This window comes from Nanorana parkeri, unplaced genomic scaffold (assembly GCF_000935625.1).
Source record: "Nanorana parkeri isolate BGI_ZX_2015 unplaced genomic scaffold, ASM93562v1 scaffold147, whole genome shotgun sequence".
Taxonomy (NCBI): domain Eukaryota; kingdom Metazoa; phylum Chordata; class Amphibia; order Anura; family Dicroglossidae; genus Nanorana; species Nanorana parkeri.
The window spans coordinates 585,917-612,972 of record NW_017306415.1 but is presented as its reverse complement, the minus strand read 5'-3'; the positions used below and the strand labels follow the sequence as shown (position 1 = coordinate 612,972).

At 42.6% G+C, this 27,056-nt stretch overlaps 1 protein-coding gene and 1 long non-coding RNA gene across 2 annotated transcripts in view; one reads left to right on the top strand and one right to left on the bottom strand.

The window, feature by feature from the left end:
• Positions 1-9,935: 9,935 nt before the first annotated feature.
• CUNH8orf34 (chromosome unknown C8orf34 homolog) overlaps positions 9,936-27,056 on the top strand; it is a 220,126-nt gene continuing 203,005 nt past the window's right edge. The window contains exon 1 of the mRNA XM_018554218.1: positions 9,936-10,261. Coding sequence (XP_018409720.1) covers positions 10,193-10,261 — 69 coding nt within the window. The 5' untranslated portion in view covers positions 9,936-10,192. The remainder of the gene's footprint in view (positions 10,262-27,056) is intronic.
• On the bottom strand, positions 12,853-25,051 carry LOC108785184. The gene is made up of 3 exons (XR_001941117.1): positions 25,040-25,051; positions 22,762-22,765; positions 12,853-12,938 (listed from the first exon to the last, which is right to left on the bottom strand). It is a non-coding gene; the product is annotated as an uncharacterized LOC108785184 (long non-coding RNA).

Here is a 27,056-nt window from a genome sequence, read left to right as displayed (position 1 = left end):
GTTTCTTTAAAGAAGAACTTTGGGCATGTAAAAAATTAACCCTTGCAGTGGGGCTACCCCCACACTGTAAGGATTAGATGCTCGTTTTGGTCTAGGGTCTATATAAAAATAAAAGATATACTCGCCTGATTCTCAGTCCCGCAGCAGTGACCTATCACCTTTCTCCCCCTCTGCTGTGGCTGTGTAATGTCCCTCTGGGTCCTCACGTCCAATTCAAAGTGAATAGACATGAAGACAGCGCCGGACTAGCAGCCATGCAAGACTGAGGATCAGGCGAATATATCTTTTTTTATTTTAGACCGTAGACCAAAAGAAACCCCAGGCCAAATTTGTATTAACCTTTGCAAGGGTTGCAACCTCTGCAAGGGTTAACTTCTCGTTTTGGTCTAGGGAGGAAAATAACAAAGTTAGACCACTTAATGTACCAGTCGTTGGGGTGACTGCTGTTTTACCTTAAATTATCACAACATATAGGTGTGAAGCTGGCCTGAAAAAATGCTGCGTGGGAAGGTCCACCTTTACATCAAACACATATTTAGTCCTGGTGTCAAAATATGCAAAACTATACCTCTATCTTACCTTCAGCATTCTATGCAAATGTATCATCATAAATAAAGTAGATCTAAACCCAATCACTAAAATCTCATATCATTTTTTAAATGTTTAAATGATTTCAAAAAGTAATAGCCAACATTTTTTAATCTACAACTTCAAAAAAAGAAAACTCGTTAATCCTGCCATGAAGGTCACTTTCTGCTGAGACACTATAAGGGCTCATCCACATGGGCGTAATAAAATATTCCCATCTATGTCTTGGTTTCCAATTACATTTATGTGCATTAATGTGTATACGCCTCTAAATGGCTCTAAATCTATTGACTTGCATATTGATTTATTCTAGCCACTAGAATACATTTACGTGTGCATACATGTGTGCTTCAATACGTTACTGCGCCTTTGCAGGTACAATATGTCAGTAAGTGCCTCTCAAATACAGGTTTGGAGCATTTTATTTTTATACCCCTAAACGCTGCTCCAAAATAAGAACCTAAACACCACAATGTGCATGGACACATTGACTAAAATAAAGCTGCCTTCAAAGGCATACAAATAGGCCTCTTAAAGCTGCATTTTTTGCCTGTTTGAATGAGACCTGAGAGGCCCTGTCAATGCTAATGTTAAGCCGTTGTCACCATTAGAGATCCTACCCTAAACAATGGCATGCAGCTAATGCTAGAAAACGTGTATGTAGACCTGAAGTAGCTTTAAAGTGATATTAAAGTCAAAAGGATTTTAGGCTATTTCAAATGCTGATGACATCGCTTACAAAGAATACTGCTCCTTGATATTTAAAAAATGATACTTTCCTGCCGAATCAGCACTGTCCCTGATATCCTGTTTTAGGGTGGCTCCTTTCCCTTGCAGGGTACTATGGAGCCACCTTTTTTTGTGTGTGCTAGTAAGCTGCATCTCTTCACAAACACAGAGACACAGCAAGGCAAACCACTCTCCTGTTCCAATCATCCCTTCTCCAAGCTAGTAGATGGATGGCTGCTGGAGACTGGGATGTGCCTTGTGATCTTGTACTCAAAAGGAAGGCCAGGGAGCCGAGCTGAGCTGTTTAGAAACATGATGACTGTAAGTGACTGGTTAAGAAAGTAAATAAATACTTTGCTGTGCAATGTATATTTGTTTGATCTGGATTCGTTACTGAAAAAATGCTTGAGAATTTCAGGGCTGGTGCAGACCTGAGCTATCCAGGACGCACGTCCCGGGGCACAATTGCACACAGCGATTGCCGTTCTGCCCCATTGATTTCAATGGGGTTACATCTGCACGTCAATCGCAGAAAAGACGCACATGTACCTTTTTTTGCGACACACAAAGGGCAGCGTGACTGGGGTGCCTATAGAAAATAATCGCACCGCCTGCGGTATCGTGCACGATTGCCACGCGGTCACAGATCGCGCAGGTGTGAACATGGCCTAATACTACTTTAAAAAGGCTGGAGGAGTTCAACAACACTGAGATGCAAAAAGGATGAAAAAAGGGGAAAATATTATTTTGTAAAAAAAATAAGAAATAAAAGACAGCGTGATTGTTTAGGATACATATTGTTTTATCTATTAAACTGTCATCCAGTTGGGGTATAGATCAACTATAAAAATAAAAATAGCCTAAGGCTATGCCTGGCAAGGAATGTCATATCCCATGCAACAGGTTACAAAGGGCTTAAAACAGAGGGCGGTGCTGGAACCAAGGAACATGCCAGCTTGCATTTTCACATTCTCAGATCCAGAACTATTCAGAAATGAGATTACTGACGGCAATGAGGATTTTGCCTGGAAAGAAGCCAAGTATAGAAAGAAGAATGCCAGCATGGAAATGAGGGCAGCTCTGCAGGTAGCTGTGTCCAATGAATCATTTAAATGCAAAATGTTTCACACTTGTCCAGATGTACCTTTAAGAGATTTTACATAAATCATTACTTCTTGTTTTGAAACCCACATTTTAGCTTTCCATAGTGATGGCGGAACCTGTTTGCTTGTACAGCAATTGCTACTGAGTCATAAATCGGTATGCATAAATGCAAATCTATGGAAATAATGATAACAATCAACTACGGGTATGCCCATATGTTTTGCTGCTGAATAAAAAGACACAATATACAAGATACAGTATGGATGTTTGATTAAAGCAAACCAAGGTCACTTTTAGAATCCTTTTAAATTGTGTTCTTTTTCTGACAATGTGATAATGTATACTTTCAGGTCTGTGTGCAATACAATGCTTGTAGGAATCCTGTAGAATGTGACAACAAGATCAAAGGTATCTTTAAAGGAGAACTATGGGGTTAGGGCTTTTCCCCATAGTTCTACTAAGGGTAACGGGAGGACACAAACTAGCGTCCTCTCGTCACCCTAAGCTCAGTATACCGCAAGCTACTGCTCGCGGTATACTGAGACGCCGCAGCTGAAGCGGATCCCGACAATTATGTCTGGATCCGCCCAGCTGCGTGAGTGACCTCTGGCTCTGCCTATCTAGAGGCAGAGCCAGCTGTACCCACCCCCTTCTCCGTCCGGTCAGTCAGCGCTGGAGGATCGGAGCGGGGAGGGGGGAATCCAGCCCCTCCCCTGTCACGGCTCTCTGTTGTGACAGGATCGAGAAGTGAGCGAACGCCGGTATGTGTTCGCTCACTTCCCGATCTACTGAGCCGACCTGTGACAGTCTCATTGTCACAGGTCGGCTAGAACTATGAGGATGAGTGAAAAGCACTCACAATACTTAGAGCCGGCATGTGATACTGCAGCTGTCACCTGCCGGATCTATAGATTGAGAACTGAGTGATCACATACCGCTGATCACTTAGGTCATGGCTTCTCCCTGCAGAGAGGGGTGACTGTCACTCACCGGTCCCCGCAGGGATTCCCTTCCTCCTCCTCTCTGTTCCTCCAGTGCTCATTGGAAGGACAGACAGGAGGGGGCGGACACCCCTGGCAGAGCCAGCTGTTAATCAGCCAGTGGGGTGGATCACAACAATATGGTCATGATCTGTCCCGGCTACAGAGCAGCTCTGTGCAGTAGCCCACTATAGGCTGACTTTGGGTCACAGGAGGACATTAGTAAATGTCCTCCTGTTTCTGAAAAGAGAACTATAGCCAAAAAGGTTTGTTTATAGTTCTCTTTTAAAGAAGTTGTAAAGTCCCAGCATATCCTATCCTGTGATAACATCAGCATTGTAATAGAGATACTGTTAGAAAATAACTAACAATACTAATAATGAGTATATTGTATTATCTTATAGGGATTATGTATGAATGTGAAGGACTTAAGTGATGATTGATTTTCTATATTTTTATTTGTTCAGTTTAGGAATGCACGCAAGCTGACTTATAAAGTCCATGATTTTGGTTAAAGTGACATTAAAGCCACATTTTTCCCCCCTCCCCCCCATGTAAATGTTAGCACTTACCTCAAATGATGTATCTTATTCTGATCTTCCTCTTCTTTCCCCATGTTTTCATGTGTCCCTCCAGCGGTGCGCGTCACTCCGATCCAGCGCTGACTGCTCTGTCTCTCCGATCAAGCGGTGTCTGCAGGCGGGTGCACGCGTCCATAGACTTACCTTGCGTCTCTGCTCGTCTCCCGGCCGAGAATCGGAACTGCGCATGCGCCCGCCCCAAGATCCTTTGCGGCCGTACGATCACTTCCTGATTCTCGGCGCGGGAGCGAGCAGCGATAACGAGGTAAGTTTAAAACCAGTCCAAGCGTTTTTTGTTTTTTTTAAACTTCTTGCCTATATCTACTGCTTGCTAGCAGTAGATATAGGCAAAAAAACCAGAGGGTTTAGAACCCCTTTAAGTGTAGAAAGATGTTTAAGTTATTTGCTGAACATATGTTCTTCGTCTTCTATGAAGTTGAAGAGGGCTGGGACAACCCCTCATATTCCTTATTACTGAGGAAGAATGCGGGGGTCGCTTTGTGCAGAATATTCCAAATCAAAGTTTATGAAGTTTACAAACTATAAATGATATCTTTCTGCTGTAATATTTCTTGATTAGGTTATTAATATGAGAAAGAACATTGTATTGTGTATAACTATATTGGCACATGCAACATTTCATGGTTTAAATTATAGTCATGGATGCATTTAACTTATACCTAAGCACTCCTCCCCCATCCCCCTCTCTCCCTCTTACTAGAGGTCTTAAGTAGAGGTGCACCGAAATAGAAATTTAAAAACCGAAACGAAACCGAAATAGAAAAATTGTCAGGCCGAAACTGAAAATGTTTTTATTTTGATTTTTTCACATTTTTAAAATGTTTTATTTTTATTTATTTTGTATAAACTGTTTAATTTTTTTATATTTATTTATTCATTTTTTATTAAATATTTATTTTTTTACTTTACTTTTAGGGGCTTCGGGGAAATATTGGTGATCTAAACAGACCCCTGATATTTCCCTTGTAACCCCTTCATGACTGAGGCCTTTTTTTCATTTTTTGTACCCATGTTATATTCCAAATTTTAGGCCTGAAAATTACTTAAAACCCCCCAACATTATATATTTTCTGAATGCCAAGACCCTATAGAATAAAATGGTGGTAGTTGCAAATTTTTATGTTGCGCAATATTAGCGCAACTCCTTTATCCTCTATGAGTGTTCCTGTTCATTGATAACATTGATACAACTATGAATGAACAGGAGGTGATGTAGATCACTTCCCATTCATTCATAATTGAGGATATAGTACACACACCATATCCTCAATTGTCTACAAACACTCAGCGATCACGGATCGCTGAGTGTTTGCAATTGTTCTCCTCTCTGACATGCTGTCACAGGAGGCTGAGAGAGCGCTGCAGGGAGGAGAGCTCAGCCTCATGTGACAGCGCAGGCTGTCTCGGGCCCCACACCGCTCTGCCGGACTGTGATAGGTGGCTGAGAGGTGTGGGAGGAGAGACACCGGCCGCTCACAGCACTCTCCTCCCGCAGCGCTCGGCCGGCTGTCACTTTCTCTTCTCCCCGCTGGAACACAGAGCAGCGCCCAGCGGGGAGGAAAGAAACCTGTGATGCGCCGATGTATCAGCAGGAAAATGGCACTTTCGGCATTTAGCCAAAAGTGCCATTTTTGGCCGATATGTTTCGGCGGCCGATATATCGGTGCATCCCTAGTCTTAAGAGTTTCAGATTTCAGCTGTGAGGCACCACAGGTCTCAGAGCCTATCATGTTTTAATATGTGAATAATAGGCTATTCATGGTAGATGGGCGGGACATTCTCACAAAGGAAAAATGAACCTATTTTCACATTCCTGTGCACTTACACTAGACACGATGCAGACAACTACACACAAACACAACAAACTTTTACAAGAACATACTTATACATTTACATAACTATTTTATATCTTTGTTTCATGCCATTTATCTTGTAATCATTTGTAATTAAAAACATTTTTTTAATTTTATGCAAGAACGGAAGCAATTTTCTCTTTTAAACTTCTTCCATCCTATGTCTTCAATATAATAAATGTATGATATCAAAAAAATCATATTCTACAAATACATACTAGAGTTGTTTTTGTTAATGCAATCAAAGCTTAATTGAAAAAAAAAAATCCCTTTTATGTAGTAAGTGCTTCATCTGCCCATCACTTCCTGGATTCCCAATGTGCTTTGCATCCCTTTCCCTGCTGCTTGATGTGATGTAATCTCGATTTCTCAAGACTACCTATCCCATCATGCATTGCTTCCAGCAGGCAATGATAATGTTACATTGTGGGAAGTTCAGACGTTCAGTTGCAGTTCAGGCGGCAGGTGTTGTCAGAGCCGAGTGAAATTGTGCCAGTGCATCCTATGAGCATCTTTAATAAGTAAGTTTATAGACTTGGATATGGTTATCAGCAGTGGGATAGAGCTTTGGTTGGAAATTCAATATAGAAATACATATTTATTTTTAGTTTTTGACCATAGATACCCTTTAAAGGTCTTATAAGTTCACAGGAAAACCCCAATGCAATTTCTGTTCCACTGTGATACTTATTTATGTGGTGAAAGCATAACTGAAAAAAAGAAACAAAAGTACAGTCCATTTACTTAATCTTCTTGAACATACGGTGGGGAATTTATCAAGACTGGAGCAGTTGCCCATGGCAACCAATTAGCATCTCTTCTCAGTTTGCTCAGTTGAGATTTAAAAATGAGAGAAAGAGCCGATTGGTTGCAGTGCAAATCTGCTCCAGATTTTGTCTGCTCCAGTTTTGATTAATTCCCACCACAGTATATTACATGGAGAGAAATGACTAGCATGGGAATATTAGAGGCAGTCTGTCCCTTAGAAAAAAGTATGCTAACATGTAGCAGTACACCAGCTGGATAAATTAAAATGTTATTGTCACTAGGTCTGCTGTACTATTTTACTTTGTTTCCTGGAGTGGCAGGAGAAAATGTCACCTCACTATGATAAGGAGGTCAGGTTCACAGCTTGGTGCGTCATATTGCACTTATTACAAATACAGTATTGCTATCCAAAATGTTTTAACAATTTCAACCACCTTTTAATTGTAAAAACAAATAACTGAGTACTGCCGGGACCAGAGAAATCAATACTTCTGGTGGTCTCAGGTTTCCTAACACACTTTACCTATGAACAGGGCACAGTTCTGGCACTGTGGGCAGTGGGAAAGGTCATGTTTTACAATTTGCTTTTGCAGGTGGGCCAGCCCTGTTTCTATACCTTGGTAATGGCAGACTCGCTCTCAATTTAACCATAGAAAGTGATTAAAATCACCCATGTAGTTTAATTCAGGGTGCCATGGAATCCTAGGGTTCCTGCCAAGGTTGCTAGAGGTTCTGTGAGCAATGCAATTTGATCTCCTACATAAACTGACCACTAATACAAGAGAGCACTTCTATACTGACCACTAATACAAGAGAGCACTTCTATACTGACCACTAATACAAGAGAGCACTTCTATACTGACCACTAATACAAGAGAGCACTTCTGCACTGACCACTAATGCAAGAGAGCACTCCTACACTGACCACTAATACAAGAGAGCACTTCTATACTGACGACTAATACAAGAGCGCACTTCTATACTGACCACTAATACAAGAGAGCACTTCTATACTGGCCACTAATACAAGAGAGCACTTCTATACTGACCACTAATGCAAGAGAGCACTTCTATACTGACCACTAATACAAGAGAACACTTCTATACTGACCACTAATACAAGAGAGCACTTCTACACTGATGCTAGCGGGCACTTCTACACTGACCGCTAATGCAAGGGAGAACATCTACACTGACCACTAATGCTAGGGAGCACTTCTACACTGACCAATAATAAAAGGTAGCACTTCTACACTGACTACTAATGCAAGTGAGCGCTTCGACAGTGACCACTAATACACGGGAACGCTTCTACGCTGACCACTAATACAAGGGAACGCTTCTGCCCTGACCACTAATAAAAGGTGGCACTTCTACACTAATGCTAGGGGGCACTTCTATACTGACCACTAATACAAGAGAGCACTTCTACACTGACCACTAATGTGAGGGAGAACTTCTACACTGACCACTTATGCAAGGGGGCACATCGACAGTGACCACTAATACACTGGAACGCTGCTGCCCCGACCACTAATAAAAGGGGGCACTTTTACACTAACCATTAATACCAAGGGGGCACTTCCACACTGACCACTAATACAAATAAGAGCTTCTGCACTGACCACTAATAAAAGGGGGCACTTCTACTCTAATGATAGGAGGCACTTCTACACTGACCATTAATGCAAAGGAGCAATTTTATACTGACCTCTAATGCAAGGGCGCACTTTTACACTGACCACTAATACAAGGGAACACTTCTGCACTGACCTGTAATACCAGTGGCACTTCTACAATAATGCTAGGAGGCACTTCTACACTGACCAATAATGCAAAGGGGCACTTCAAACTCACCACTAATGCAAGGGGGCATTTCAAACTCACCACTAATGCTAGGGGGCACTTCTACACACTGAACAATAATACAAGGGGGCACTTCTACACTGACCACTAAAGCAAGGATGGGACTTTTACACTGAACACTAATACAAGGAGGGCACTTCTACACTGAACACTAATGCAATGAGCACTTCTATGCTGGCCACTAATGCAAGGGGGCACTTCTACACTGTCTACTACTGCAAGGTGGGCTTTCTGCACTAACCACTATTGCAAGAGGGCCTTTCTGCATTGGCCACTAATACAAGGTGGCACTTCTATGCTAAACACCAATGCAAGGGGGTACTTGACCACTAATGCAACGGGTGCACTTCTACACTGTTCACTAATTAAAGGGGGCACCTATGCACAGAATACCAGTGCAAGGGGGCACTTCTTCACTGACCACTAATGCCATGTGGCACTTCTACACTGAACCCTAACGCAAGGTGGTCCATCTACACTGACCACTAATCCAATGGGGGGTGGGGGGGTGGAATGACATCTACACTGGCCACTAATTTTAGGAGACACCACAGTTTGTACTATCTGCTTTTTAATTCAAGATTATTAAATTATGTTGTATAGAGCAGGAGGGCATAAAACTTGCCCAAGAAGTCAAATATGCTGGGTAGACCATAATATTCATTATATCAAAAACATTCTACAATGTAGTGATCATGCCAATGTACCATGTGCTGTAGGTGGAATTATTTGTAGCAGGTGGTTCCCCAGACCAATATTTCAAGGGTTCCCCCTGGGGGGTTAAAAGGTTGAGAGAGACTGATCTGTGGTGTTGCAGATAGATCGAGATGTAGGAAGGTGATGAGTGCTGTGCACCCCCAGACAGAGGTGACAAGAGAGATGTAGGAAGGTGATGAGTGCTGTGCACCCCCAGACAGAGGTGACAAGAGAGATGTAGGAAGGTGATGAGTGATGTGCACCCCCCAGACAGAGGTAACAAGAGAGATGTAGGAAGGTGATGAGTGATGTGCACCCCCAGACAGAGGTAACAAGAGAGATGTAGGAAGGTGATGAGTGATGTGCACCCCCAGACAGAGGTGACAAGAGAGATGTAGGAAGGTGATGAGTGCTGTGCACCCCCAGACAGAGGTGACAAGAGAGATGTAGGAAGGTGATGAGTGCTGTGCACCCCCAGACAGAGGTGACAAGAGACATGTAGGAAGGTGATGAGTGATGTGCACCCCCAGACAGAGGTGACAAGAGAGATGTAGGAAGGTGATGAGTGCTGTGCACCCCCAGACAGAGGTGACAAGAGAGATGTAGGAAGGTGATGAGTGCTGTGCACCCCCAGACAGGAGTGAGAGTGGGGGTGTCGAGGCTCAGTCCAATCCGGAGCTGTCCTCCAGCACCCAATCACATCGTGCCTTTCAGCTGAAGTTGTCCTGCATGGAGTAGTGTGCGGGGCTGTGTCAGGCAGGGAGTGGGCTGGAGCTGTTCTTCCTGTAACCAAGCACCTACAATAAAAGGGAAGGGAGAGGAGGGGAGAGGAGGGCTCTCATCATGCACTTTCCCTGTGCCCGGATCCTTATTACACACAGCGATGTCACCCCGTCCACCATCTGACTGGTGACCCCGGCTTCCCTCTGATTACCTCCACCAACTTCCTCCGGTCACTTCCCCGCCAGACACCGGGGAAGGGGGGGCCACGCTGCTTCTCTTCCCGATGGCGTCTCGGCAGCAAACCCGGATTCAGGTCTACCTGGAGACAAACCGGATCGGCCCCCTGTTCGAGGTGAGCTCGGCATGCCGGGGGTGAATGGGGTCAGTGCAGGGGCTGGTAGCAGCACATGGCGGGGCTGTGTATCAGGCACACGGGCTGTGTACGGCGGGGAGTCCGCTGTGTTGCATTGCACGGTAGCATAGAGAATAATGACAGCGATACATAGCGATGCACCGTCCTCTGTGCGGGCACATCGGATGGGTGATCGGTTAGAGGATCGGGCGGCACACACACACACCCTGCCAGGCGTGGGATTGCACCCAATGCTGGGTGACGGAAGGAGCGGATTTCGGTTGATGACGGTCCATTGTGTGCAGGAAAATGCTGACTCCAAAGCGTCCCGTGTGTTGCCATAGCGAAGGGAGCAGCGCCCAGGTGTATCGCTGACAGGCGCCCCATAGCGCCCCTGGCGGCCGTCTGCTGGTACAGCATCCTGATCACAGCTCAACTCCGGGAACACGAACTCTGCATGCAGCGGAGCTCCCACCGCACTACCATCATCATTCCTATGATTTACTAAAGGCGAATACAATGTTCAGTCTGCAATGGAAGATGGAGGTTACTATAGGTTATTGTGCCTTCTCTTCTCACTGCCATATTAAATGTCTCATGTAGTGGTTAGTGAGGTTGTTCACAGTATGCTATAGAAGGAAACAAGGTTTTGGTTTACTGAAGTCTTGTCTGTGAAGGATTCTTATTATTTGAGATATATTACTATACAGGGAAGCTGGTGAATATAGGCTGAATGTACATAGTCTGATTACAACAGTATAATGTGAGTGTCCACCGAAACAGTCCCTTTTATTATATTGTATGGTACACAGTTGTTGGTGAATTTGTTGACTGATGAAAATCTGGACCAGCTTTAGGTCCCATTCACTCCAGAGCATTTTATAACTCCACACATGCAAGGAATTTCAGCCCATTCAGCAGGAATCATCCGAAATTCGCTGTGTTGCTGGCCCTATTCCACCTGCAGAAGTTGATCCCTTAGGTAGCCATACACTAGTAGATTTTTACCTGCAAAAGATCTTTCGTTCGACTTTCTATTTGTTGATGGGGCCACATCGATGATCAAAATCGAATGTAAAAGTAAACAAAATTTCTCTGATGGCATTATCTGCTGGCAAAGAAAGATCTTTTGTTCCAAAAATCTACTATTGTATAGCCAGCTTTAGGAATGGCCTCTGGCGAAGGAGCATGTTGGGAAAGGCTCGTAAGCGCTGATGGAGGAATCTGTTCTAAATAGACATGTGTACACCTGACTTAACTATTAACAAAAAATGTATCTTATTTGTTTATCACTCGGCTGTAGATACTCAAATCATCTCTGAATTGGTGCTGACACTGTCCTTCCTTCTGGAGGGGGGCTACTTTTCTTCCCCCACGGTCCCTGTGTGTGTTGTAAAGTAGCTCCAAGCTTGCTCCTGTGATGGACTACAATCTCAATACAAATGAGTAACCTAAGCATAAGATTGTAGTCTAACATGGGAGCGTACTTGGGCCGGTGACTACTTTACAACACACACAGGGACCATGGGGAACACAAGCAGCCACCCTGCAGAAGGAAGAACAGTGTCGGCACCAATTCAGAGATGATTTGAGGATCTACAGCCGAGTGAAACACAAATAAGATACATTTTTATTACTAGTAAAGGCACTTTGTGTGTGCGTTTTTTAAAATTTAGCTCCCGAGTTTAGTGTCACTTTAACAAGAGGAACACTGTTATTTTTAATATCCCCTTTTCAAATCTGAGCTTTCTGTTGCCTGTAGCAAAATGCTTGTTGCATTAAAAAAGTACATGAGCTTATTTTGGGGCAGAATGCAGCATTTTGGCCTCATAAACTTTAGTAAAAGCAACTGAAAAGCACTTGTACTGGTTCACTATCCAGAGAGTCATATTTGTATATACTATATTGCCAAAAGTATTGGGATACCGGCCTTTACACGCACATGAACTTTAATGGCATCCCAGTCTTAGTCCGTAGGGTTCAATATTGAGTTGGCCCACCCTTTGCAGCTATAACAGCTTCAACTCTTCTGGGAAGGCGTCCACAAGGTTTAGGAGTGTGTCTATGGGAATGTTTTACCATTCTTCCAGAAGCGCATTTGTGAGGTCAGGTACTGATGTTGGACGAGAAGGCCGGGCTTGCAGTCTCCGCTCTAATTCATCCCAAAGGTGTTCTATCGTGTTGAGGTCAGGACTCGCTCATCCACATCTTTATGGACCTTGCTTTGTGCACTGGTGCGCAGTCATGTTGGAACAGGAAGGGACCATCCCCAAACTGTTCCCACAAAGGTGGGAGCATGAAATTGTCTAAAATGTCTTGGTATGCTGATGCCTTAAGAGTTCCTTTCACTGGAACTAAGGGGCCAAGCCCAACCCCTGAAAACCAACCCCACACCATAATCCCCCCTCCACCAAACTTTACACTTGGCACAATGCAGTCAGGCAAGTACCGTTCTCCTGGCAACCACTAAACCCAGACACGTCCATCGGATTGCCAGACAGAGGACCGTGATTCGTCACTCCGGAGAACACGTCTCCACTTCTCTAGAGTCCAGTGGCAGTGTGCTTTACACCACTGCATCCGACGCTTTGCACTTGGTGATGTAATGCTTGGATGCAGCTGCTCGGCCATGGAAACCCATTCCATAAAGCTCTCTACACACTATTGTTGTGCTAATCTACCCAGTTCCCAGTTGCTTCCACGTTGTTATAATATCACTAACAGGTGACCGGGGAATATTTAGTAGCAAGGAAATTTCGCGGATGGACTTATTGCATAGGTGGCAACCAATCACGGTACCACGCTTGAATTCACTGAGCTCCTGAGAGCATCCAATTCTTTCACAAATGTTTTTAGAAGCATCTGCATGCCTAGGTGCTTGATTTTATACACCTGTGGCCATGGAGGTGATTGGAACACCTGAATCCACTGATTTGGAGGGGTGTCCCAATACTTTTGGCAAGATAGTTTATATAGAAGGCACTTTTCAGGGCACTCTTTTCAGGGCACTCTTGAGACCTCTGAACTAAACTGTGTGGTTAATGTGATGTTTTACTTTCAGCTTCAATAATTAAATGGACGAAAGGTAATGGTTATATAATAGAAGAGTTTTTTTGAATACTAGTGGATCTTCTTTTTGGTTTTCAAACCTTACATTTATGGATTTTTTTTAATGGTAGCGCCATGCACAGCACTGCAACTGACTTCATTTTTTTTGTGCCTAGCGCCATTCCTTAAGGACTGTACAGGCCAGTTTGTCATGGCCTACTTTTACACTAAGATCAGCCTATATGTGGGTGGTCTTCACACCTGCTGCTTCTGTGAAGAGGCTGGTCTCAGTTATAGAAATCAAGCAAAATGCATTGTCGCGCTGTGCGTCAACATGTCAGCTTGTATTGTAGTTTTAGGGCTTGTCCTAGGGTGACAATGCTGCAGCTCCATAAACCAACAGTTAAGGTGCCCATACACCTTACGACCATCGCAAGACTTTTGTCTTGCGATGGTCGTAAGCTTATTAAAAGCTTGTACGATCTGCCCAACTTGGACGGGCAGATCGTACTTGCGATCATCGAAAGCCTGCCCCGCTGAGGGGCGGGCTTCCGATGACCGCAGTGAGGGGCGGGCTTCTGATCACTGCAAACGGGCAGAGTGCGTCTGCGCACACCGGCCCGTTCGCAGTTGTCGAACAAGCAGGCCACTAACCCACCGAGAATCTCACGATTCTCGGTGGGTTTTCAAGCCTGCTTGTTCGACGGAAGACGTGTGGTCGCACGTACAGTGCAGTAGAGACGTACAGTAGAAACGGTCGCACGCCTTCCATACACCTTATCGTACGATCGCGGGATTTCCCGTGATTCTCGTACGAGAATCGTACAGTGTATGGGCACCTTAAGGCAGTGTTGTCACCCTAGGTCAGGAGGTTACAGTGAGCTAGCACTGGCAGGATCAACGGGTGAAAATAGAAGAAAACAAACCTGAAAGCCTAGAGTCATATGGCTTACACGTTCTAATGGGGGTAAGCTACCATTTCCCAATTTCCTTTTATTAGGATATACATACACTTTATAGCTCATAAAGCACATGCTTTATTTTAGCCCTGATTGAGCAGGTGATGTGTTGGACCTTTGCAGAGAGACCACTACTTCCAGAGAGCAAGTGTCCTTATTTGCAGTATGCGGGCAGGGTACAGGCTTACCTACTGAGGCTATAGCTGCTTATTAAAAAAAAACTCAAGCTGTAGGATGTTGTACACTGTTTGTTTTGAATAATCTGGAGTGTATTGATCTGATTTAAAATGAAAATTCAGTTAAGCTTTAAAAGGCCTGAACAGTCATTATTATTATTATTATACAGGATTTATATAGCGACAACAGTTTGTGCAGCGCTATGTCATAAAACATACAAGCTGGAATTCTGTTTTCACCACACCCTTGCTTTCTATAGTTCAAATTGAACATTTCTTGTAGGGTTCACAGTGGGATTAATTGAGGGGAATTTATCAAAACTGGAGCAGACGGCCTCTGTAGCAGCTACCAATGGAAACCAATCAGCTTCTCTCCTTTATTTTAAAAGCTGAAAACTTAAACTGAATAGAGAAGCTGACTGGTTACTATGGGCAACAATTTCATATTCTGTCTACTCCAGTTTTCAATTTTTTTCAGGTTTTTTGTACAATACTGTACAAGCACCTCCAAAAGCTGGGAACTATTTTGCTTTTTTTTTAGGTCGAGTGCTGCCGCGTCTAGATGCAGCGTTTATTAGCGTTCAGATCTGGCCGCAGCAGCCTGATCACTGTGTGAATGAGGATATACAGAGCATGAATTACAGGACCTGAGTTGTAGGAATCGGGGGAAATACTTGTCTGCATTGCCCATGACAGCTAGTTTTCTTCTGTTGTGCACATAGTAGATTATATTTACATAAAGACTAGAACTATTTTGTTGTTTTTTTACCTATAGATCAGTCTCATGGTGTGAAGCAATGATCATTCTAAATTAGGGGGTAGCTACAGGGGTTAAGTTTTTATTTGCACAGAGTTCTGCTTTAAAGAAAATCAGTTTTTTTTCTTATTTAAAATAGGAAGTTCCCCCTAGAAATCATCAATGAACACTAAACAGCCATATAACACATGTACCTTGATAAGTGAATTGCAGCATGTTTGACTTCTGTCTCTCTGGTTGTCCAACAATCATTATGGGAAAACTGCCAGCTATTACCAGTGACACTATGGTGTAGCTAAGCCCCCTCATGCTATCTACGTCCTGTTATCAGAAAACCTGATTGGAAACTGCATCTTCTGTGCCCTGATACGACACCATGATTTGCATGGTATAACTTGTAAGAGCTGCCAGTTTCTAATGCTGATTACTGGACAGCCAGAGCTCAGAGAGAAGTCAAAGATGGTGCTATGCACTTATCAAGGTACATGTGTAATATAGATGTTTAATGTTTATTGAGTAATACTAGGGTGAACTTCAGTAATGGCAGTTCCCATATTTATATGCTCACGGGTTTTCTTTAAAAAAAAAGTCCTTGAAATTCATTAAAGGAAAACTATGGGTTCAGTGTTTTTCCCCATAGTTCTCCTTAGGGTAACGGGAGGACACAAACTAGCATCCTCCCGTTACCCTAAGCTTATTCTAGAGACAACAGCCACTTTAAGGGTGTGTATTTTGATCCTGGCTTCACTACACTCCAGTATGCAGTCGAAGTCAGTAGCTCATTACGAAGCAAAGCAAGAAGAGGATGACCATGGAGCCTAAACCTTTAGGCTAGGTTCAGACCTGCGCGACACCCAGGACACGTGTCCCGGGCCCGCATGATCGTGTGCTAGCGCACACAGCGCTTGCCACTCGGCCCCATTGATTTCAATGGTGTTACATCAGCACGGCAGTCGCTAAAAAAAGGTACAAGTACCTTTTTTGTAACACACAATGTGCGGCTTCTTTAGCCGCGATTGTGTTCAATTGCAGACCCGCGGCGACATCCCGCGCGATCCGCCCGGCGCAACTGGGATGCTATTAGAAAACAATGGCACTGGCAGCGCGATCGCCCATTGGGGAGATTCCCCAACGCTTCCTGTCCTGAAAACACAACAGAAGATAAGAGGAAATCTCTCCAAAATATGATAAATGTTCACTCAGATAGTTGTTACCAGAAAAATTGTCCCCATTGGAAGACTTCCCCTCTATTTCTATTCTAGTGACAAAGTTTTCTGCTCCCTTTCTGTCCCAGTGTCACTGATCACCAAGAGAGATAGAATATAAATCTCCCTAGTGGGGACACAGTCAGCGAATACAAAAATCTCATAGGGAACTAACCCTTCCCCAGAGTTGCATAGTTACCCAGTTATCCAGGTTGAAAAAAGACACAAGTCCATCAAGTTCAACCTTCCCCAAGGTAAGCAAAACCTAAAGCAGAATTAAATTCAACATTTTTTTTGGCATATATCTACTGCTAGTAAGTTACACCATTTCAGAAACAACTTTTAGTCCTCCAGCTGTTCAGGAAATATAGTAGCAGTTTACCTCCAGCTAGGCTAAGCCATGCTATTTAAAGGCAGTAGTTCCATAACAGTTGGAAACTCTTGGTTACTCAAGCACTTTGAGTGGTGTTTTCTTTCTGTTATAGGAAGTCTGCATCCTTTCTAAATTTGTTTTAGAAATGCATGTAAATGTGATCAGTTTAAAGCTCAGTTCCAGGAAAAAAACAAACAACCCCAAAATCCTTAATATTCCATCTCTCTGTACTTATTCTATAGGTTTTTATTTTAAATGAACTCTTTCCTAAAGTTCCAAATACAAACCTGGTCATGCTTGGTCGCAGGTCTTCTTTCTTCTGCTCCTTAGCATGAGAGGGTCTGGTCTGCAATGCCCACTTTGCTTCTTGGTTGACATGAGTGCTGCCCATTAACTGTTGGAAGGGGCAATCAAAGGGTCCTCGCAGCATCCATCAGTGCCATGGGGGATGGTGTAGACAAGATTATTTTCTTTGAAATATTCTTGATGTGTGTGTGTGTTTGTTTTTATCTGAATGATTCCAAATGTATGATTGTATCCGTAAATCTTCTAACATAAGGCTTGAATAGATTTCTTATCTAGACAATGCTGTCATACATTTAAAGCATATTTTCAGACATTTGACATTTATTTTTAACTTTCATCAGTTCCCACTGCTGAAGATAACAGATTTATGTCAAATAATGACCTATATAGCTTTGCGAATAGATCCTAGTGTTTAGGATCTTGTCAAAAGTTATGTTCTATCATATACCTGTGTTTTGCAATCTTTCTGATCTATATATAGATTTTTTTTTTATGCCTGAACCTACTATTCATAAGGACACAAAAACCAGTAAGCAAAATTAAAAAAAAGATATCTGTAACACACGTGTTACAAAGCAAAATATACATTTGAGATAAATCTATGTGAACTGTCTTAGGGCCAATCCACACCAGCTGCTGTGCAAAACACACAGCGGCTGGTGTGTGGTGCCCAACACAGTGCTCATACACTGAACCCAGCACATTGCACTGTGTACTTTTTTTTTAGAACTTTATTGAAATGTCACATTTCATTCAGTTCTATGGGCACAGCAGGGTGCAAGGTGGTTGTATTGCATCACATTTCACTCCACTGAAAAAAAAAAAAGTACAGCATGTGGAATTTTTTGTCTTGGTTTGGGATCAGTTCACGCCACAGATGTTTACAATTAAGTTTAAAAAAAAAAAAAGTGCAGTGTGCTGGGTTCGGCGCATGGGCACTGGGTCGGGTGTGATTAGACAACAATCTCGCGTTTAGTTTACTAATTTGTAGTGGTGACTACTTTACAACTCACACAAGGACCATGGAGAACAAAAGTAGCCACCCTCCAGAAGGAAGGACAGTGTCAGCACCAATTCAGAGATTATTTGAGGATCTACAGCGGAGTGATACACACATAAGATATATTTTTGTTAATAGTTAAGGTACTGGAATAAATGTGTAAAATTAAACTCCTGAGTTTAGTGTCACTTTAATCTATTACTCAAAGCCATCAGGTGACTGTATAGAATAACAGTTTTGTACTCTAGCTTACAGAAACAGTTCCTTTATAGCTGACCTATACTGTTCAGTTAATCAAATCTTACATGTTAGATAGACAATGAATATAATTGCCTTTTTGTACCTTTAGTAGTCTTGCACATTCTGGTGCTGCTGTAATGACCAGTTTTGAGGCTTTGGTTACGTGATCAGTGTTGAGGCTTTAGTTACGATGCTGCAAGCATGGATCAGTTTTCAATCAGAGCTGCTAATTTGTTGGCTTTGTCAAACATAATTTTCCCAAGACCCTTCAGCAAAGACCATGTGACCAATGCCTTGGAATGTTGAGGGTTAAAGACAAGGTTCCAACATGTCAATCAAAAATAATATATGATTACTATATTTTTATTTAGTCCTGACCACATTAAATAAATTAACATGTAATATCCATGTAGTCCAAAACAGGGGTAGCCAAACTCCGGTCCTCTAGCGATGGCAAAACTACTGAATTCCCCTCATGCTTCTGCCTCTGGAAGTCATGCCTTTGGCTGTCAGAGACTTGCAATGCCAAATGGGATTTGTAGTTTCACCACAGCTGGATGGCCGAAGTTTGACTTCCCCTGCGTTGTACATTCATTTTAACGCAAACCTGTCAATAGGCAAAGTTTATTAAGCAGACATGTGCAGAAAGTTTATAGGATACCCTTTATTGGCTATCCTAAAGCTAAATTCTGGGCAAATATTAAAGACACAAATTAATTCAGCTTTGCATTCATTAATATATTAAATATCTATCTTTAGAACCCCTTTAATTGTATGTGTGTGTGTGGCCATTCTGAATAATGACCCCAGTGTCCAGGCACAGAATAGTCTCTGGGGCTCTCGGCTCAATTCAGATTCAGTTATTAAACTGGCTCAGTACACATAGTTTTCCAACTGAATAACTCATTTTTATTCCGCTATCCATCTTCTGCACCTGACTGCTCTGTTTGCTAATTAGTTATGATCATATTCTGAAGTTTTCTTACAGAGTAAAGCCACTGTTGTGGACTTTCGCAGGTTGCAGTGGCTACACAATACATATCAGAAGGCATAGTAATGCTTATCACAGTGTGAAAAAAACTCTTTAAGGTGACACTAACCTCGGGAGATAAATCCTAAAATGCATTCAAGTACCATAACTATTGACAAAAAATGTTCTATTTGTGCATCACGCAGCTGTAGATCCGCAAACCATCTCTGAATTGGTGCTGACACTGCCCTTCCTTCTGGAGGGTGGCTACTTTTCTTCCCCATGGTCCCTGTGTGTGTTGTAAAGTAGCCATCGCTCCAAGCTTGCTCCCGTGATGGACTATAATCTCAATACAAATTAGTAAACTAAATGTGAGATTGTAGTCCATCACGATAAGTAAGCCGATCAATATTTTTTTTTAAATCCTTCATCCTGTTATAGGCACCCTCTAGTGCCCTTGCTTATCTTTGCCAGCCTCTCCAACACACATTGGTGACTGTGACAGAGTTTGCTGGCAGAGGAACAAGTGACCAGAAGCTTTGTGTCAGCCGAGATGCAATGTATTAAAGCATTTACTCATTAACTGGAGGTTGTTCTTCAAAGAACAGGTACACTCAAAATAGATGTTTTTTTTTTTCCATTTAGAGTATGGCAAGGCATGTTCAACCATTCTGCCTTTTGTGCTGTCTGGAAGACAAGTGAAGATATTTGCCCTAATCCAAGTAAAATTACCTCCAGTTTGGGTGGTGCTGTTTGCTAAAGGGAACCATAGAGGATGAAAAGATGGGAATTGCCATTGTTGACTTGTTTGGATGTAAAGCCTCTGGGTGGCTTCACTACTTAATGAGCCACTGCAGTGACAATTTTTCAGGGTGGGAGTTCTGCCTTTTTCAGTCCACAATGGTAGCCCCCATATTGTGCTTCCCACAGGTTCAGTTTAAATAGCCGCACAATAATTTTAACATAGCTCATTACCGGCCCTAAACTGCATGACAACAATGTTAAATTGTTTAGCACGTTAAACCCACACAAATCAGTCTCTACTTTTGGAAGGGACAGTTGGTTGTGTTTTTCCACCAGTCTATAGGTTCTCAGTCCTCCCCTGGAGAGATTTCTTTGTATAACATAATGCTCCCCTTGTGTTAGCTTGTACTTGACTGTGTTAGCTTTAATAGCTCTAACCCTTTAGTATAACATTTACAAGGCTATACACTATGTACATTTCGACCAGTTCTTCAAGAACTGGCCAACATTCGTACAGTGGCTGCCCTGCCAGCACGCTTTCCCCCAGCAACCCTTAATCAGAGGATCGAAGGAGCCAGTTCGATGGAGAACACTTATATTTTTTTCTTCCAGCCCACAGGTTGAATAAAAAAAATATGAGTGTATATTTAGCTTTAGGTATTGAATGCAAATGTTATGCTTCTCATTAAGACCATAGTAGACCGTAGTAGACCGGAGTTCTCAGCACAGGCATCAGTTATCAGTTTTATGTAAAAGTCTGCTTTATACTGATGCACTGGCAAGTCACAGTTATGTAGCATGGGGATTGAGCTGTGTTTGATGGATTTTTACAGTGATAGGTTACGGATTGAGAGACAACCCCAGGACTTATCTGTGTGATGGGATTTTACAATGGTTGGTGAACCATAGTAGTCTTCTAGGAGATATAAACATTTATGTGTTTGAGCAGAGAACATGCTTATTGCCACTCTGAGAAACTTTCTGGCACAGCAGCTATATCCCAGCAGGTAGGAAATTCCTGACAATCTTTTTGCACAGTTCATTATCACAGCATGTCTTCATATTGGCAACTAACACATTGCTAATGATGATAAGGACGTTTCCATGACGGATCCATGTGATAGGAACTCTATGGCAGTTCAGCTGTTAGCTTGGCTTTGGTAGTAATAGTCGATTTTGCAACGCTATGTGCACAAAGTGACTTGAAACTAGAATGACAATGCTGTTGTATGTGAAAAGATTAAAGATGTTATGTGAAATGTGTGCTTTAATATATTTATATACTATGTTCTATTTAGAGAACTGATATACTAATTAGGAATAGCTACATATATAATTATCCTTGTCCAATATACTTGTTAGCCATGCACAGTCTATTTATACTGCAAGAGTTCTTCAGTTCTTCATCAGCCGGTTCTTTCTGATGGGAACTTCAATCTGATTTCCTTCTTTACTTGGCTTTGGAAAGATAATTACCAAGCCTTGGATGCATCTGACTATGAATTAAATCACTGGTATTTTGGCTGGGTCAACTCCATATAAACTAGATGTGTCTGTCATCTGAATATTAAGTAGGGATTGTTGCCAATATTAACCAGGAGGAAAAACAAGACTTTTTAAAATATTTAATCATTCTTAAGGGATCTAGTTATCAATGTGCTCACCAGAGATTCACACAACGTTTACCCACCATTCACCCATGTTTCTAATAGAATCTTATGTGGAAAATGGGTGACTCTTGGGTTAAAACACAGATGAATAGACTCCTTTAGACTATGTCATATATCATTACTGCACAGATTGTATTTGATTTGTTTTCTTTTGTGCTTGTAGAGACTCTTGACGGTTTGCTTGTTGCCATGCAGAAACAAGAGAAGCAATGCAATGCAATGTCTATGTTGACATTCCGTAGATACAGCCCAGCTCCTAACAAAACTTTTTTGTTTGCTTTGATTAGAAGTGTTTCAAATTCAAACTGAAAGGATTAATTGTGATCATGATTTTTTTTTTTTTGTATAATAATTGCAGGTGTAATTATAGCCACATTTATTTATTTATCTTTTTTTAACCCCTTTTAGATATTATTCCCTGCTGATGTGTTACCACACATTTTGTATTCTTTCCCTTTTTAAAATAGAATTTCCTGTTCGTATGGTTTTCATGATGATCTGACTGTTCTATTATAAACCTGTGTTTTTGATCATGTAGTTAACTTTAGGCCACTTTCACACAGGCAGCAGGGTTTACCGGGTGGTTGAGCTGCGATACTGCTGCCTCCTGAATATCTTTTTTTCTTTTTCTCTCAAGGGAAATTAAAGGGCCCGTTCACATCTGATGTGTTCAGTCTGCGCTGAGTGTATTTCCCAGCACAGCCCGAAAGCAGTGACGTGCGGTACCTCTGGTTCCGGGTGAGGCATTTCCCAGCCTCGCCCCCAGCACCTGCCGCACAGCCCGCCGAAGCCCCGCCCCCAACCCGGTCCCCAAGCTAGTGTGAAGGAGCAAGTGAGGGACACGTGAGTCCCCCGTCTCCTCTCTTCCTCCTCGAGATCGATGACCTCAGTGTTTTTTCTTTTTTTGATTGGACAGCTTGGACCAATGGCGCTTTGCTACTGGTCCAAGCCATCCACAGATCTCACGCCTCTAACAAAGAGTAGTTGCAGTGACAGCTCTTGCCTCAATAGTTAGGTTACACAAGCAGTGGGGAAGCCCGCTGCTGTGTAACCTAACTACCTGTCAAAAGCAGCGCTGCCTGTAAATAACAGGTAGCACTCCGTCCATGACAGGTTACACAGCGTGGAGGCTTTCCCTGCTGTGTAACCTGATAGAAGCCGATCTGAATGGAGAAAAATCAGTCAGATTCAGACTTGAAGCCTCACCTGCCTCCCCTGACCACATGTTCCTGCCCGAAAGGCTGTTTGCCTTGTCATGGGTGGTTTAAAGTTCACACCACTGAATTGCGGTAGGAAATACTTCTTTTTTTCTCTCTATATCAGTACATTAGGATCAATGTTCCATATTTTGAAATGTGTCAACTGGGATTGTACTATATTACACTAGTGATGTAAATCCCTTGTTCCTAAAACTCTTTGCTGGCAGTCACCTGAATAGGCCACAGCTACAAAAGATAAGGGCCCTTCCATGCCTGCTGTCAGTTTTTAAGGCAGTCCTGATCGGATGCCCAATGTAAGTCTGTGGGTAGCTGGATCTCAATGGACAGGTGTCCGTTTACATCCAGTTGCTCCCAGCTCCAGCCAGGCCCAGAAAAACAAATGGAACAGTGTTCTGTTTCACTGGACCTGATTGTGCCGGATCGGGGGTAATCTTATGTAAATGGACACAAGTCCACTTACTTCCCATTTCCCCATAGACCGACATGGGGTCCAGTCATTTCAGTTTTCTCCTCCATTGCATAGCGGTGACATCCGAACTGTACCGCTCCGATTAGGAGAAGATTCGTGCACAGATCCCCTCCTGATTGGTCAGTGTGTCAGGGGCCTTATTGTAGTTGCTAAGTCCTAAAATTACTATTAATTTAATCACTAGATCTAGCAAATGATCACTAAACAAATGGAACAAATAGTTACCTGTGGAGCAGGCTTTACAAGTAGTTTCTTGTACTGATCAGTCGCACATGAATGCAGCATTGTACGATAATGCAAGATTGATCTCTTCTACATGCTATCTGTGAAGCCCGCTTGTTTAAAGTTCACTTGCTGTACCCAGGTACAGAGAGAGAGCTGATTGGCTTCTGTAGATTACTACACATCATTGACCTCTACAGAGTCTTTCCAAAAGTCCAGTCTTATCAAAATCCAGGATATTGTTTTAAAATGAAGCTCATATAAAATCCCTCATTGTAACCAGTGATTATGTTGAGAGACGACAATATGGAGTCCAGTACCCAAAATGCGTATGAAGCATGTGTTTTCCACCTGCAGTACATTATGCTTGTTGACCAGCTATATGAGCAGAGCAATTAAAACTCCCAATGCATCATATAGGCACACTGTTTTGTTTGGTTCAAGGCTGCAGGCAATGACACTGCAGAGTGTCCTTTTACTTCCTGGATTTCTGGCACATGTGAATAGGACATGTGACCATGCACATCATCTCAGGGGAGGAAAATGCCTTTCCCTGAAACGAGATTTCCCAGCAATGCTCTGCTGATGTAACCTTCCCAGGATGCAATGCTTTGGGTAACTGAAGTCATTTTGCCCTTTCAAAGCAGGAAGTGAATGCTCTGCAAGTGTAAGTAATTCAAAATGACAGCATTTTACACCTGACATGTCTATATTATTATTAATCATCATACATAGAGGGATGCATTGGTAGAATTTGATTTTTAAGTGTAAAGGTCTGCTTTAAATTATAGCTAGGGTACAGGACTAGTTGTGAGACTTCAATCGGGCTTTCAGTAAATATGAACTGAGGTTTCCTAAAAAAAAAGCTAATTAAAACTATCCTCCCACTCTTTGATAGCTTTTGGTTCCCTGTAGTAGCTCTGTTCCTTGCCAAACAAATACACTAAAGGGGCTGTGAGTACTGCCATATGATAGGATTGTGGGGTTGAGAAAGCTGTCAATCATTGGGACCTGCCTTCAGAGATCCAGTGCATTGCAGTGCTGCCAGCAGCATTGCTGTCAAAATGCTGTGCTGAAAAAGTAACACAGTGGTATTGTTTAACCAGTTGACATCCGCGGTGTTAAACCCCCTTCCCATCCAGGCTGCTGGAACAAATACAAATGTATTTAGTAAAAGTGCTTCTATATTTTAAATTGTCCCCATTGGCACTGTTCACACTAATTAAGTCAATGTTCACTGTTCAAAGATAAACAAATATCATTTTTGAATGCAAAATAAAATTGGGCAACAATGATTGACATACAACTGTATACAATGTGGAGAAAGGTAGAAGCAGTGTCATGTAATTAGCATTTTGATAACAGGTTCTGTGCTGAGGCAATGCCTGCGATTCCATTAATAAATAATGAGTGTGGCACAGGTCATAGGAAACAGTGTGCTGGAATTTGCTTTTACTGTTCCCATGTGCATGTACATAATTGCAAGGCTGCCATGTGGGTGATATTCTATATCCTGTCCTCTTGTGGCTCAGCATCTAGCCTTTTATAACAATGTTTGTTACTCCACTTGGCACGGCCAGTTAATTAAAGTATTCTTCTTGCATGCAGAAATGTCAAATTCCACTCACAGGGGCTAACTTGAAAAGGTTGTCACATTCACATGCCGAGTCTGGAAAAGATGCAGACGTTGCATTGTGTGCATTACATGGCTTTATTTTTAGTTGTTCCTTAGTAACCCTGCGAGCAAACTATTTTAACTTTTTTTTTTCTTTTTCCATTTAATAAAAAGTGACAGATTCCCATAATAAATTCTGGGCACCTTAGACATTGGTATACATAGGTGATTTGTTTAGCACTGCAGTAGAGAATAAAAGTTGTTGGAATAAAAGTTGTTCAAGTAAAAGTTATTCATGCCAAATGGCACTTAATATTGCAGCCTTTTAATTCTATAATTAAAGGCTTCTTTATGACATTCTACAAAAGGACCAAATTATGTTATTAAGTAATGCTCAAGTCTGATAAATAAAAAAAAAAATCCTTTACTTTGCCTGAATAAAGAAAATGTTCCTTCATTTTCCATCACACGCTCTCCCTCCCAGACACTGCAGCTCACTGTGGGAGGGTTTCAAGCCACAGAGGCAGTGCTGTCATTGCATAAAGCAGTGGGCAGGACTAGGTGTAGCCAGGTGCTGATTGACAGGCTACAGGCTTATGAATCAGCTACGTCCCCTGCAACATTTTTCAAGCCCACTGTAGTGCAAGCAGGCACAATGTATATGAGAGTGGCAACTCTGCTCTGAATTAAGGAGCAGTGAAGCATTGTTGCCACCCCATCATAGGAAGCTGCATTAGTTGGACTTCATTGGCAGGATCAACATCTATTTGTGAGACGTTTTTGTTACCAGTAGCCGTCTTCATATCCAATATATTGTATGTTTATTGTTTTATATATCCTCTAATCCTTTTGTATGGCATTGTATTGTAATTGTACTGTCTCCACATATGTTGTAAAGCTCTGTGCAAACCGCTGCCACTAGATAGATCCTGGATAGTAATACATCATTGCGTTATTGCACTGCAGTCAGCATTCTTGCTATATCCTGCACTAACAGGGTTATTCACTCAGCTGCCGAAGGAAGCTGAGTGAAAAACCGAGCCCGAAGTGAACCGAACGCTGTTCGGGTATTCACTTCTGGCTTGTGCGGCTGATTTCAGCCGTTCATCGGCTAAAATCAGCCATATATGGGCTCTGTATGGCTGGCTTCGGTCAGCCGAACATGCTTTGCAGAAGGACTTCGACATATGGATCGGCTGAGCCGAAGCTCTGGAAGCTCACTCGCTACCGTTCGTCCCTATTTTCATAGTTAGGCCATTTGGGGACGCTGACCTGTCATTACAACTGGGTGGAGCCAGCAGTGAGATCACGGCTGCCTCCGCCCAGCTGTTATTTGGGGGGCGAACAGCTGTCACTGCGGCAGGCCGTTCGCCACGCTTTGGCTGTCACTGCGGCAGGCCGTTTGTCCCGCTTCGGCTGATACTTCGACTCAGTCGAGCCAAAACATATGCCTTCACCTCGGCTGAGCCGCTTGGCCTCCTTCGGCGGCTGTATGGGCTATAGTGAATAGCCCGTAAAGGCAGCCCTTTGTTTCGACTGAACCGAAGGGCTCTAGCGGCCGAAGAGAGCCGAAGGATCAGCCAAAGCTATGGCTGGATCCTTCGGCTCCTTTGTGAATAACCCTCTAAATCTTGGTCTTTGCCTTTGTAATACTTGTGGTTTGGTAGACATTCTGCCATGTCTGGTACCACCACTGACTAGAGTGTTCAGTGGAGGCAAAAGCCTATATATATATAGATCTATATCTATATAGATATATATCTATATAGTTATATAGATATATATCTATATAGATATATATCTATATATATATATGCCAGG